The sequence below is a fragment of the Rhinatrema bivittatum genome, chromosome 1 (genome assembly GCF_901001135.1).
Source record: "Rhinatrema bivittatum chromosome 1, aRhiBiv1.1, whole genome shotgun sequence".
Taxonomy (NCBI): domain Eukaryota; kingdom Metazoa; phylum Chordata; class Amphibia; order Gymnophiona; family Rhinatrematidae; genus Rhinatrema; species Rhinatrema bivittatum.
Window position 1 is genome coordinate 83,376,818 of NC_042615.1, and position 12,209 is coordinate 83,389,026.

The 12,209-nt window shown below is 41.7% G+C and overlaps 1 protein-coding gene across 1 annotated transcript in view; it reads right to left on the reverse strand.

The window, feature by feature from the left end:
* The window catches only part of LOC115092804 (testican-3-like), a 678,739-nt gene that overhangs the window by 144,967 nt on the left and 521,563 nt on the right, over positions 1 to 12,209 (reverse strand). The window contains exon 5 of the mRNA XM_029604134.1: positions 7,909 to 8,035. Within this exon, the coding sequence (XP_029459994.1) occupies positions 7,909 to 8,035 (127 nt within the window). The remainder of the gene's footprint in view (positions 1 to 7,908; positions 8,036 to 12,209) is intronic.

Sequence of the window (12,209 nt, forward strand, 5' to 3'; positions counted from 1 at the left end):
GTTTTGCTGTAATTTAATTCTTCTTTACCCTTCGAATATGAGCTTAGAGGCCATTTTGATTGCAGTACCCATCGAGTGGTCTATGTGATAATATGTCCATGCTCTAAATTATATATTGGTCATACAACATTGCCCATCCGCACACATATAATTCAACATAGAAGCTGTATTCGTACATGTAAAACAGAGGCTCCCTTGGTTAAACCTGGATGGAACATGAACATACGATTGATCAGTTGAAATTTAGTGTTTTAAAACAGCTCCAGTGTCCCAGGGGTGGCCCTATATCACAACTGGTATGGCAACATGAGCAGAAGTTTATTTACCAATGGCGCACAGGGGCTCCAAGTGGATTGAATTCAACAATCGAATGGAAAGCATTTCTTTAGGTTTTGTTTTCATGCAGGAAAATGGTCTTGTCATTGGCCCCATGCTGGGAATGATAATGGAATAACCCAGGGGTGGGTAATAGCCATTATTTTTTAGATTTTGGTCGATCCTATTGATCCAATGAGTGGCTTGGATTTGTTAAACCAGCTTTTTCATTGGGTGGTTGATTCAGTGGAGTAGGTATATTTAAGATTAGTCAGCTTTGTGGGTTTAGCCTCAATTTCAATTCAGAGAACGCCAAGGTGCCAAGAGAAGTAAGCGTTTATTCTGGGATTTCAAACTCCCCCAGTACTCACTCCCCCAGTAGCCTCATCATATGTCTGTGCAGAAAGGATAGAGGGAATGTCAGGAGACAGAAAAATGTCAACTGCGGACAAGATAAAAGAACTATCTCCCGGACCTATGTGTTGCTGAATGAAGAGCTGAATATGAGAATGGTGCATCAATTGGCCTGGGAAAAGGATTTAGGGGAAGCTTTAGAGGAGTGTGAATGGGATCAGTGCTTTATGGCTGTCGGGCAAAGTTCAGTGTCCACCATAATAAAGGAAAATGAGTACCAATTACTATACAGATGATACCTAACACCAGTTCAGCTATGTAAAATGTAACTTACAACGTGATAGGTGCTGGAAAGGGTGTGGTTCCCAAGGTACTTTTTTTCATTTATGGTGAACATTTCCGGAGGTGCTTAAACTCTGGCAAGAGGTTATGGGTCTGGTAAAGGACCTAATTGGGTTCACGATTCCTAAAGATCTTAAAATATGCTTGTTAAATATTCCAATAGAGGTGGGTAATGAGTCCCAGTGGCATTTAATTATATATGATAGTAACAGCTGCAAATATGAGTTTGCCAACTGGTGGCAGAGGCTGGCACTTCCTTCAATAGTAGAGGTAGGATCCCAGATTGAGATAGTCTATTACTTTGGAAAACTCAAGGCAACGAAAAATGATAAATTGGTCAGTTTGAGAAGATATGGGAACCTTACTTTCATTGAAAGAATAAATGTAAGGATGTGATAGGGTAAGGTTTGGGGAGTCATCAACCTAGCTTGATGGACTCTCTACCTGGGTAACATCAAGTTAGGTTGAGAGAACATTGCACAAATCTCATCTTTGAGTGAGTTTCCTCACTCCGAAAGTCATCAAATCTTCACAAGACAGCACTGTTCTGTACGTACGTCTCACTTTGAATGTCAAAGTGGACCCTAACCTACACTAATACCTAAACCTCACCTTGAGTTACTAGGTGGGCCTCCCATAGAGATATAAATACCTATCTAATGTGAGGACATTATGGCTAGGCACACTATCTCTCTCTCTCTCTCTCTCTCTCTCTCTCTCTCTCTCTCTCTCTCACTCTCTCAGTGTCCCTGATAGTAAACATGGTGCATATAGGAAATACCACAATTCCAGCACTCATCTCAAAGTACAAAAAAGTTTGCAGTAACTTAGTGCTTTGCATAGGCATTACTGCAAATTGCAATAAAATGCATATTACCATAAAACACACCCCTTTTTCTACTGCATGCGGTATTTAGTGCATTTTGATAAATCCAGGCCTAAATGGGATGTTGTAGCTCTTCTAACCAAGATGATAGAGTACAAAGAAAAAAGAAAAAAAAACCTGTCCTAGATGAGAAAATAATCTTGCAAGTGGTCGGTCATACCTGTGGCTGGCAACTAAGCTGTTTCTTTAGCAATATGAACACAAGAATTGGTCAGAATAGAAGGGCCAGCCATTTACTATCTTAGCTTTCACAATGAAAAGTGCAGCAGGCAATAATGGAAAATGGCTTAATGGGAGCAGAAGTAAGACTAAGGGGAGTGCAGATGTTAATTAGACTTTAGATTACAGAAGTAACTATAGATGTTTACATACCACATTTTCCAGGTTTCTGTGGATGGTTATATACCAGGTTACTGTGAATGGTAACATACCACATCTTCCAGGTTCACCAAACCATGGTGAACCTGGAAGATGATAGGGCTATATGACAAACTGAAGAATAGTAAATCACCTTGACCAGATGGTATAAATATCTCAGGGTTCTGAAATAAATAAAAAATAAAATTTCAGACCTATTTCAATTCATTTGTAGCCTATCATTAAAATCATCCTATATACCTGAAGATTGGAAGATGACCAATGTAACTCCCATATTTAAAAAGGATCCAGGGGTGATCCAGGAAACTATAAACCAGTGAGCCTGACTTCAGTGCCAGGAAAAATTGTGGAAAATACTATAAAGAATAAAATCACAAAACATTTAGTAGACATGATTTGATGGGACATAGCCAACATGGATTTACCCAAGGGAAGTCTTGACTCACAAATCTCCTACATTTTTTTTAAGGGGTGAATATTTTTTTTATTTATTTATTTAATATCTTTTATATACCGACGAACGTTGGGAACATCTCATCGGTTTACAGAGAACAGAACTTAGCAACAGGCTTTACATTTGTCACATGATTATAATAGGAATAGTAGAAATAACAATAATAACAAAGACAATAACATACGAATAATATGGAAGTTATACAAGTAATAATTAACTAAGTGGGATACATGATAGTGGTTAGTCAGAAGAGGGGCAGGGAGATTCTGCTAGATATGATTGATATCAACATTTGTAGGAGGAATAAATTTGTATATACAATGGTTGTCGAGGAATATATACACGTTTGTGAGTAAAATGTTCTTATTTACAGTAAGCTGTCTTGATAAATTTGCTTTCCGGGAAGCATAGTAGAAAGCTAATTGTTAGGCAAGATGGAAAGGGGTGGTTAGGGGGTGGGAAGGAAAAAGGGGGGGGGGGGGGGGGAGAAGGGAGGAGGGAGGTTAGGAGTTAGGGAGGGGGGGGGCTAGTGAATGTGTGAATGTTAGGTGTATGAGTGTCTAAAGAACCAAGTCTTCAGGTTTTGCCTGAATATTTTTGGGCAGGTTTCTTGGCGGAGGGAAGTGGGTAGTTTATTCCAAATTATCGGTCCTGCTAGGGAGAGGGCTCTTTCGTTAGTGGTGCGGAGTTTAGTAAGCTTAGGTGAGGGGGTGTGTAGTGTGGCTAGATATTGTTTTCTGGTGGGTCTACTACTGTTGTGAAAGGAGAAGTGTTCTTTGAACCAGTGCATGTTGTTGTTATGAAGGGATTTGTGTATTAGGGTGAGGGCTTTGAAGGTAATTCTAGATGCGACGGGTAACCAATGTAGATGTTTGAGTACAGGGGTTATGTGATCATATTTGTGAGTGTTGGTGAGAATCCTGGCAGCTGCATTTTGGAGTAGTTGTAAAGGTTGGATGGTGTTTTTAGGCAAACCTAGTAGCAAGGAGTTGCAGTAATCTATTTTCGATAATATGAGGGCTTGTAATATGGTGCGGAAGTCGCTGAGATGTAAGAGAGGTTTGAGTCTTTTTAGGGTGTGCAGTTTGTAGAAGCAGTCTTTAAGGGTGTTATTAATGAATTTCTTGTAGTTAAGATGACAGTCAATGAGTACGCCAAGGCTTCGTACATGGGTGGGGAAGGTGTGGTCAGTGGCAGGGCCATTGTTGTGTGTTTGTGTGGGGGTCATAAGGAGGGTGGGGGATATGTTGGGGGGTGATATTAGGATAAGTTCTGTTTTAGTAGTGTTGAGGGCGAGAAAGTTGTTAGATAAGAGGCTGCTAATATCAGAGAGGGCGGATTTCCAGGTTTCAATGGCTTTGTGTATTGAGTCTTTAATCGGAATAAGTATCTGCACGTCATCGGCATATATGAAGTGCGGAAGGTCAAGTTTAGCAAGGAGATGGCAGAGGGGGAGGAGATATATATTGAAAAGTGTGGACGATAGCGATGAACCTTGTGGTACTCCTTGAGAGAGGTTGTGGGGCTTGGAGGTGGAGTTTCCCATTTGTACGCTAAATTGTCTTTCAGCTAGATATGAGTGGAACCATTGTAGAGCCAGGCCTGAGATACCAATGCTGCTGAGACGTTCTAATAGGATTTGATGCTTTATGGTGTCAAATGCAGCGGATATGTCTAGGAGAATGAGTATGTGTGAATGACCTTTGTCAAGACCTTTCAATATTTGGTCGGAGAGTGAAATGAGTAAGGTCTCTGTGCTATGATGTTTGCGAAAGCCAAACTGTGAGGGGGCGAGAATATTGTTTTCATCCAAGTAGTCTGATAGCTGTTTGTTTATAGCTTTCTCAAGAACTTTTGTGATAAGTGGGAGGTTGGAAATGGGACGAAAATTGGTGAGATCAGAGGGGTCAAGGGATGGCTTCTTCAGTATAGGTTTCACAATAGCATGCTTGAGGTTTTTAGGGATACTGCCAAGTTCAATAGACTTATTTATAATGTTTGAGATAGGTTTGGCGATGATGCCGGGGATGGTGAGGAGGTGTTTTGTGGGAATGGTATCTGTAGGGTGTGTAGAGGGTCTGATTTTTTTAAGGATAGATTCTATTTCTAGGGATGAGGTGGTGTCAAATGATGAAAGATTAGTATTAGATTGGTGTTGTGTAGTATCTATGGATGTTTGCTTGGGGGGGAAGCGTGACATGATATTGCTGATTTTATTGTGGAAGAATAGGGCTAGTTCTTCACATTTTGTCTGGTTGTCTATGTCTGGTATGGATGGAGTGCAAGGTTTAGTTAAATTGTTTACTAGTTGGAATAGGGCTCTAGGATTGAATTGCAGGTGGTGAATGCGCTGTGAGTGGAAGTCTCTTTTGGTTTTGTCGATGTTAATTCGGTAGGAGTGCATGTAGGATTTAAATTTATTTAGTTGGGTGGCGGTAGGGTCTTTGAGCCACGCTCTTTCGAGCTTTTTTAAATTGGATTTCATGCTTTTTAGTTCTGGTGTATACCAGGGTTGTTTGTGTTTTTGAGACATGTCAATTGTGTGTTCTTGTATGGGGCAGATCTTGTTGGCAATCGTGTTGGTGATATGGTTCCAGGATGTGAGAGCAGTATCGACGTCTGTCAAATCAAGTGAGTTGATATCAGTGGACATGGCTGATATTAATTCTTCTTGTTTACAAAGGTGAACCAGTAGATGTGGTCTATTTGGATTTTCAGAAGGCATTCAACAAAGTCCTGCATGAGAGGCTTCTAAGAAAACTAAAAGTCATGGGATAGGAAGCATTGTCCTTTGTGCATTGCAAGTTGATTAAAAGACAGGAAACAGAGAGTAGGATTAAATGGTCAGTTTTCACAGTGGAAAAAGGTAAACAGTGGAGTGCCTCAGGGATCTGTTTTTGGACCTGTGCTTTTTACTATATTTATAAATGATCTGGAAAGGGGTATGACAAGTGAGGTGAACAAATTTGTGGATGACACAAAATTATGAAGTGTAGTTAAATATCAAGCGGATTGTGATGAATTGCAAGAGGACCTTGTGAGACTGGAAGATTGGACTTCCAAATGGCAGATGAAATTTAATGTGGACAAGTGCAATGTGATACATTTAAGGAAAAATAACTCATGTTGTAGTTTCACAATGTTAGGTTCTATCTTAGGAGTGACCACCCAGGAAAGGGATCTAGGCGTCATAGTGGATAATACATTGAAATCATCGGCCACCAAGTGTGCTGTGGCGATCAAAAAAGCAAACAAAATGTTAGGAATTATTAGGAAGGGAATGGAAAATAAAATGGAGGATGTCATAATGCCTCTGTATCGCTCCTTGGTGAGACTGCACCTTGAATACTATGTCACCGCATAGTATTGGTGGCAACAAAACAGAATTAGCAGCCTCTCTTGCTGTTTCTTTAATCCACCGCATAGTATTGGTCACCACATCTCAAAAAGGATGTAGCTGCACTGGAGAAAGTGCAGAGAAGGGCAACCATAATGATAAGTGGCATGGAATGGCTGCCCTATGAGGAAAGGCTAAAGAAGTTAGGGCTGTTCAGTTTGGAAAAGAGATGACTGAAGGGGGGGATATGATAGAAGCCTACAAAATCATGAAAAGTCATGAACGAGATAAGGCAAATAGATTATTTACACTCTAAAATAATAGAAGGACTAGGAGGCACTCCATGAAGTTAACAAGTAGCTCATTTAAAACAAATCAAAGAACATTCTTTTTCACTTGGTTCATAGTTAAGCTCTGGATTCATTGCAGAGGATATGGTTATAGCAGTTAGTGTAACTGGGTTTAAAAATGTTTCTTAGAGGAAACATCCATAAACTGCTATTTCAGTAATTAATAAGCAATTGTACCTTGTGATTTGTTTAATGTTTGGGTACTTGCTAGGTACGTGTGATTTGGATTTGCCACTGTTGGAAACTGGATACTGGGCTTGATGGACCCTTGGTCTTACCCAGTATGGCATATCTTATGTTCTTATGCTATGTTCTTATGTACTAAAGAAGTAGAGCCAATGCTGTAAGCAGAATTAAAACTCACTGTTAATATGTTGGTGTTATCTCCAGCAAAACACTGGTCAAATACCCAATGTATTAAAGACTCTTATATCAGAGATGCCCTGAGGATGGCAATTTTATTTTCACCTAGGACAATCTGCTCAGGAAATACTTATTAACCCTCCTAGATCCCTTTGAAAATTATCTTTAGATTGCCTTTATGCGCTAGAAGTCATTTTATGAAATATGAAGTTTGAGTTCCACATTTTTTGTGTTCTTCATGACTTCTGGCAAATTTATGTTTGATATTCTAAATAATGATACTCTAAATAAAAACATATTTCCTTTACAGTTACTACTTATTCTTCAGTATAGGCTATGTGCTCCCTCATCATGACATCATCAAACAATTAATAACCTATGATATTTTAACAATGACTTAACTAAGGTAATAAAGAACGCTTTAGTTGTTCAATCCATTTTCATTAGACAGTAACTAACCCCTGGAGACATCATTCTGCTATAAATATAGCGGAATGATAAGCTGTGAATAAAAAAGGGTTGGGGGCGATAGTGAGCAGGTGGCCGCATCACGGCAGTGCATTTATGCCCATCACGGTTGCATCCGTGCTGCACCCTATTGCCCCTGTAATGCCAATGAAATAGCTGTAACTATTTCTGGTGCTAAAGCAGGAAATGATGTGCGATACATTATTGCCCGCAGCGCTACAGGACTCAAATTTACCTAAACCCTGCCTAAATCTCACCCAGACTCCTCCCCTTTCCCTAATTTACATTTTCTATTCGGGAAGCGATAGTTATCACATGCGTTAGGGTGTTTTTGCATGCGATAACGGCCCATCCCCATTTGAAGAGTGACCTCCTAAGATGGTTAAAAATACTTTATTTAAAAATTAGAACAGATCTGACAAAGAAACCACAAGATACAGTCATATGGAATTCAAGCCTTTCACTTTTACAAAGTGACTTTGCCCTGCAGAGACACTTAAATACATTAAATATGTATGAGATGCCTTGATCTGCCAGAACACTTCAAAAGGGAACCCTTTTTGCATTAGGTAAACCTTAGAGCATTTATAAATTCCAGAAGTGAGAATATGGATGTAGCATTTAATGATTTATTTTCATTCTCATGGATCTTTGTACTTACCTGAGAAGAGTAAGTGTGACCATCAGATCCACAAACAGGACTGGTGTAAACAACTGGGCACTGCTTGCAGCTGGATAAAATAGGCCCACTCCTCCATTGTTTATAATTTAAACCTTTCTCTTTCATACTGAAAAACATAAAATTCAAAATTTAACTCCTAAGAACAAAGTTAATTTTCCCCAAGATGCAAATGTTTTCTGTTATACTGTATTTGAAAAGAAATAGCATCCAATCTGCTAGTTTTCTAAAAAATGATTTATGGAGACTGAAGAACCCTATCAATTTTATTTCTAAAAGTAAGAAATGGATACTTTATTTGTTTTGTGTCCTTTCAATCACACTGAAAATGAATATTTTTTTGAATGTATGTATAAAACTGGCTGAGTTCACTCACCACTTAACAAACTAAGGGCCTCATTTTCTAAAGTATCGCAGGCCTGCGATACTTTAGAAAATCGTGCTAACGGGGGGCGGGGGCCGAAGTGGTGGGGGGCGGTCCGGCAGCGATTGCACCTCCGCGATGCGATCACTGCCGGCATCGCGCCCAATAACTACACCATAGAAGGTGTAGTTATTGGGCTCGAAATAGCCAGCGAAAAGGGCCTTTCCTTTCCGCTGTGTGCGCCGTCCACACGGAGTAGGCCTTATTTTCCAAACGTATCACAAGCGGTAAGTGACGTTCTGCACGCGAAATGTCCCTTTTTGCGTGCGATACCAAAATGGGGGCAGAGTCGGCCCCGGAAGAGGAGGAGTTGGGGCGTCACCGGGGCCGACTCCGTGACGATAGCGCGCACAGCAAAAAGGTAAGTGCCTTTTCGCTGCCTATTTCGCTCCCAATAGCTGCACCTCCTATGGTGGTGCTATTGGGTGCGAAACCGGCAGCGATCACACCGCGACGGTGTGATCGCTGCCGGCTTGCGCAGGCCCGCCCCCGTTTCGGCCCCCGCCCCTCATCTTCTAAAGTATCGCAGGCCTGCGATACTTTAGAAAATGAGGCCCTAAGGGCCTTATTTTCTAAGGCTATCGCACGCTTGCGCTACCAGCGCAAGTGTGCGATAGCTAGAAATCGTAGCACACGCCTGCGAAGGGGACATCGGGGCAGATTTGGCCCCGGAAGAGGAGGAGTCGGGGCGTAACCGGGGCCGACTCCGCGAAGACGGCGCAGACAGCAAAAAGGTAAGGAGCCTTTTCGCTGCCTATTTCGCGCCGAATAACTACACCTTTTATGGTGTAGTTATTCGGCACGATCGCTGCTGGCTAGCGCAGGACCGCCCCCGCTTCACCCCCTGCCCACTATTATCACCGGGATTCACTAAGCCTTGCGGCATTAGTGAATCCTTGCGGCATTAGTGAATCCAGGCCTTAATGTTAACTTGCTTGAGCACATTTGTAGATAAGTACAATGATAAACTATACAGAGTGGGCCGGATTTTAAAAGCCCTGCACGCGTAAATCTGGCCAGATTTACGTGAACAGGGCACTCGTGTGCCGGTGCGCCTATTTTGCATAGGCCGCCGGCGAGCGCACAGCCCCAGGACGCGCGTAAGTCCCAGGGCGTCGTAAAAGGGGCATGTCTGGGGGGCATGTCCGGGGTCAGGGGGCGGTTCGGGGCGGGACCGGGGGCATGGCACCGGCCCGGGGGCGTGGTCGAGGCCTCCGGACCAGCCCCCGGGTCAGGTGATGGCGCACAGATTTACGGGGGCGGGGGGGTTTAGATAGGGCCGGGGGGGGTGGGTTAGGTAGGGGAAGGGAGGGGAAGGTGTGGGGGGGGGGGGGGGGGGTGGTGGAAAGAAAGTTCCCTCCGAGGCTACTCATGTATCTTATAAAATCCAGCGTACTTTTGTTTGTGCCTGGTGCGCGAACAAAAGTACGCACTCGTGCAAATTTATAAAATCTACCCCAATATAATTTTCTCATAACAGAAGGTTAAGCCAAATTAAAAGTTAATTGTTTTGGTTCAACATGGTTTAAAATTAATTTGAGATAACGAAAATTACTTGTACAGTTTACCAGCACATGCAGAACTTCTGAAAAATAAAATTCAGAATTTATTATTACATTGTGGCATCCAGGAATTGTAAGATCAACTTTTGAATGCATGGGCACAAACTTTACTTCAAGGATTTTAGCACATAAATAAATGAAAACTAGGAAAAAGTGAAAAAATAAATACACTGGAATTAAATATGAAATATAATTCTTGAAAATTATTTCTACTTAAAACATTTACACCATCCGGAAGGTAAGTAAATTGGAGTGCTATGATACTGATCCTCATAAGACCTCTATATAGACATCAAAGTGAACCAAAATATATCGCAGAAACAATTGAAGACTGGATACAGGGAAGGAATCTTTAACACAGGAAACATTCCCCCTTAGCTAACATGTTCATCCTTAGCTAACAGCTAACAGATCCACAGTCACTCTGTGGAAGTCTGCCTCGTCCCAAATAGCAGCAGAAGCAGCCCTCTGGACCTTCAGCTCTTGGGCTCTGGCCATTCACTACATGACACAACTCCCTTACTCTTCCTCAGTTGTCACATAGCACCTGACACCCTTTTCCAGCAGCCTGCAGCTAAACTGTGGTGCATAATGCTCAATGTGCTGCTCAAGTTAAATGCCAAAAGTTTCAAGCAAACTTGTCCCCTCGATTCAACAGCAGATAGTTGCCACCACTTCTATATATGCACAGTAATCATTAGGGATGTGCATTTGTTTGCAATAAAATAGGAAATAAAGATGTTATTTTGTGTGGTTTTCATATTGTTTTTTTTTGGGGGGGAAGAAAGGGCACATTAAAAAAAAAGAAACCCCAAACCCATCCTAACCCTTCAAATTTAATTAATTACAAACCCCCACCATCCCAACCCCCCAAGACTTGTCAAAAGTCCCTGGTGGTCCAGTGGGGGTCCTGGGAGCGATCTCCCCCTCTCGGGTCGTTGGCTGCCAGTAAGCAAAATGGAGCTCGTGGCCCTTTGCCCTTACCATGTGACAGGGGCTACCGGTGCCATTGGTCGGCCCCTGTCACATGGTAGGAGCGGTGGATGGCCCGCACCATTTTGGAGTGGTGAGACATAACTAATGAAAGGAGGAAGGACATCAAAGGTTCCACAAAATCCATCAACTTCAAAAATGTTTTATTGCACTTAGGCAAACAAAATAGGTTCAGAGTTTCAGCATCAAGCCAAACTGTTTATATCAACATCAGCGGTCCCCCGACATGGGCCGTGTTTCGTGAATACTGAGTCAAGAGGGAGCCAAAAGAGTTCCTTATAACAAACTTATAATTGACTTTCCAGGTCAAATGTTAGAGCATAACTGGCAAAAGGACACTGGCAATGCATTGTGGAAACTTTGATGTCCTTCCTCCTTTCAATGATTATCTATCTTTGATGGTTGGACCCTTGCCTAGTACTATCATTTGCTTGGAGCATGGTGAGACACCACAAGGAGGCCATAAAGAGCTGTGCTGCATTTTAGGCCCACAGGGACAACCTGGCCAGAAGGGTGAGCGCAGCAATTTGTGGGAGGAGCCCATAGACTGCCAAGTGTAACACTTTTTGTCTTTTTATGGGCTATTTAATGGGATTTGATCTGTTTTTGTTTATTTCTTTGTAGGTTTTTTTTTTTATCATTCCTTTTATATTTCTATGCAAAGTATTGCTTTGTATATATGATATAATTAATAAATATAAAGTATTAATAAATATACTTTAAAGCATCTTTCGGCTTTGATCAACATGAGGAATAAGAAGACCTTGATCAAAAAAGACTGAATAGGGTGCAAGGAAATCAACTACCAATGAGAAGTTAACCTCACATGTGTCCATAACAAGAACCAGTTGTATCCAACCAAAGGTCTATATCATTGGAACCAAAATGCATAGAGTCAAGAGTACTGCACTGATTACCTAACCCTATGTTGATTGGAAGGAATTTTTTTTCTGGTTTGGCAAGCTCCTGCAGTCAAAGGACCCAGCATCCATCATGGTCCTGAAAGCCCAGGAGGTTCCAGCAGTCACAGATGAATGTGGATTCCCATATGGGGAATGCAATTTCTTTCTAAGTGTCACAAAACCGCAGAAAACAAGTAGGCAATATCATCTGGAGAAGCACAGTTATTACAGGGGGGCCTCAATCACTGTTGCAGGAGGTATGGAGATGGGGCATTTTGATTCACGTTGAAGCAGATGATCATTATCCAGCATGCAATTACAATCCCAGAAAGAAAGTTGTTGGTCTTATCAAGACATGTTTAGAAGGGCCCAACAAAAAGATATAACCCTCAAAGAGTTACC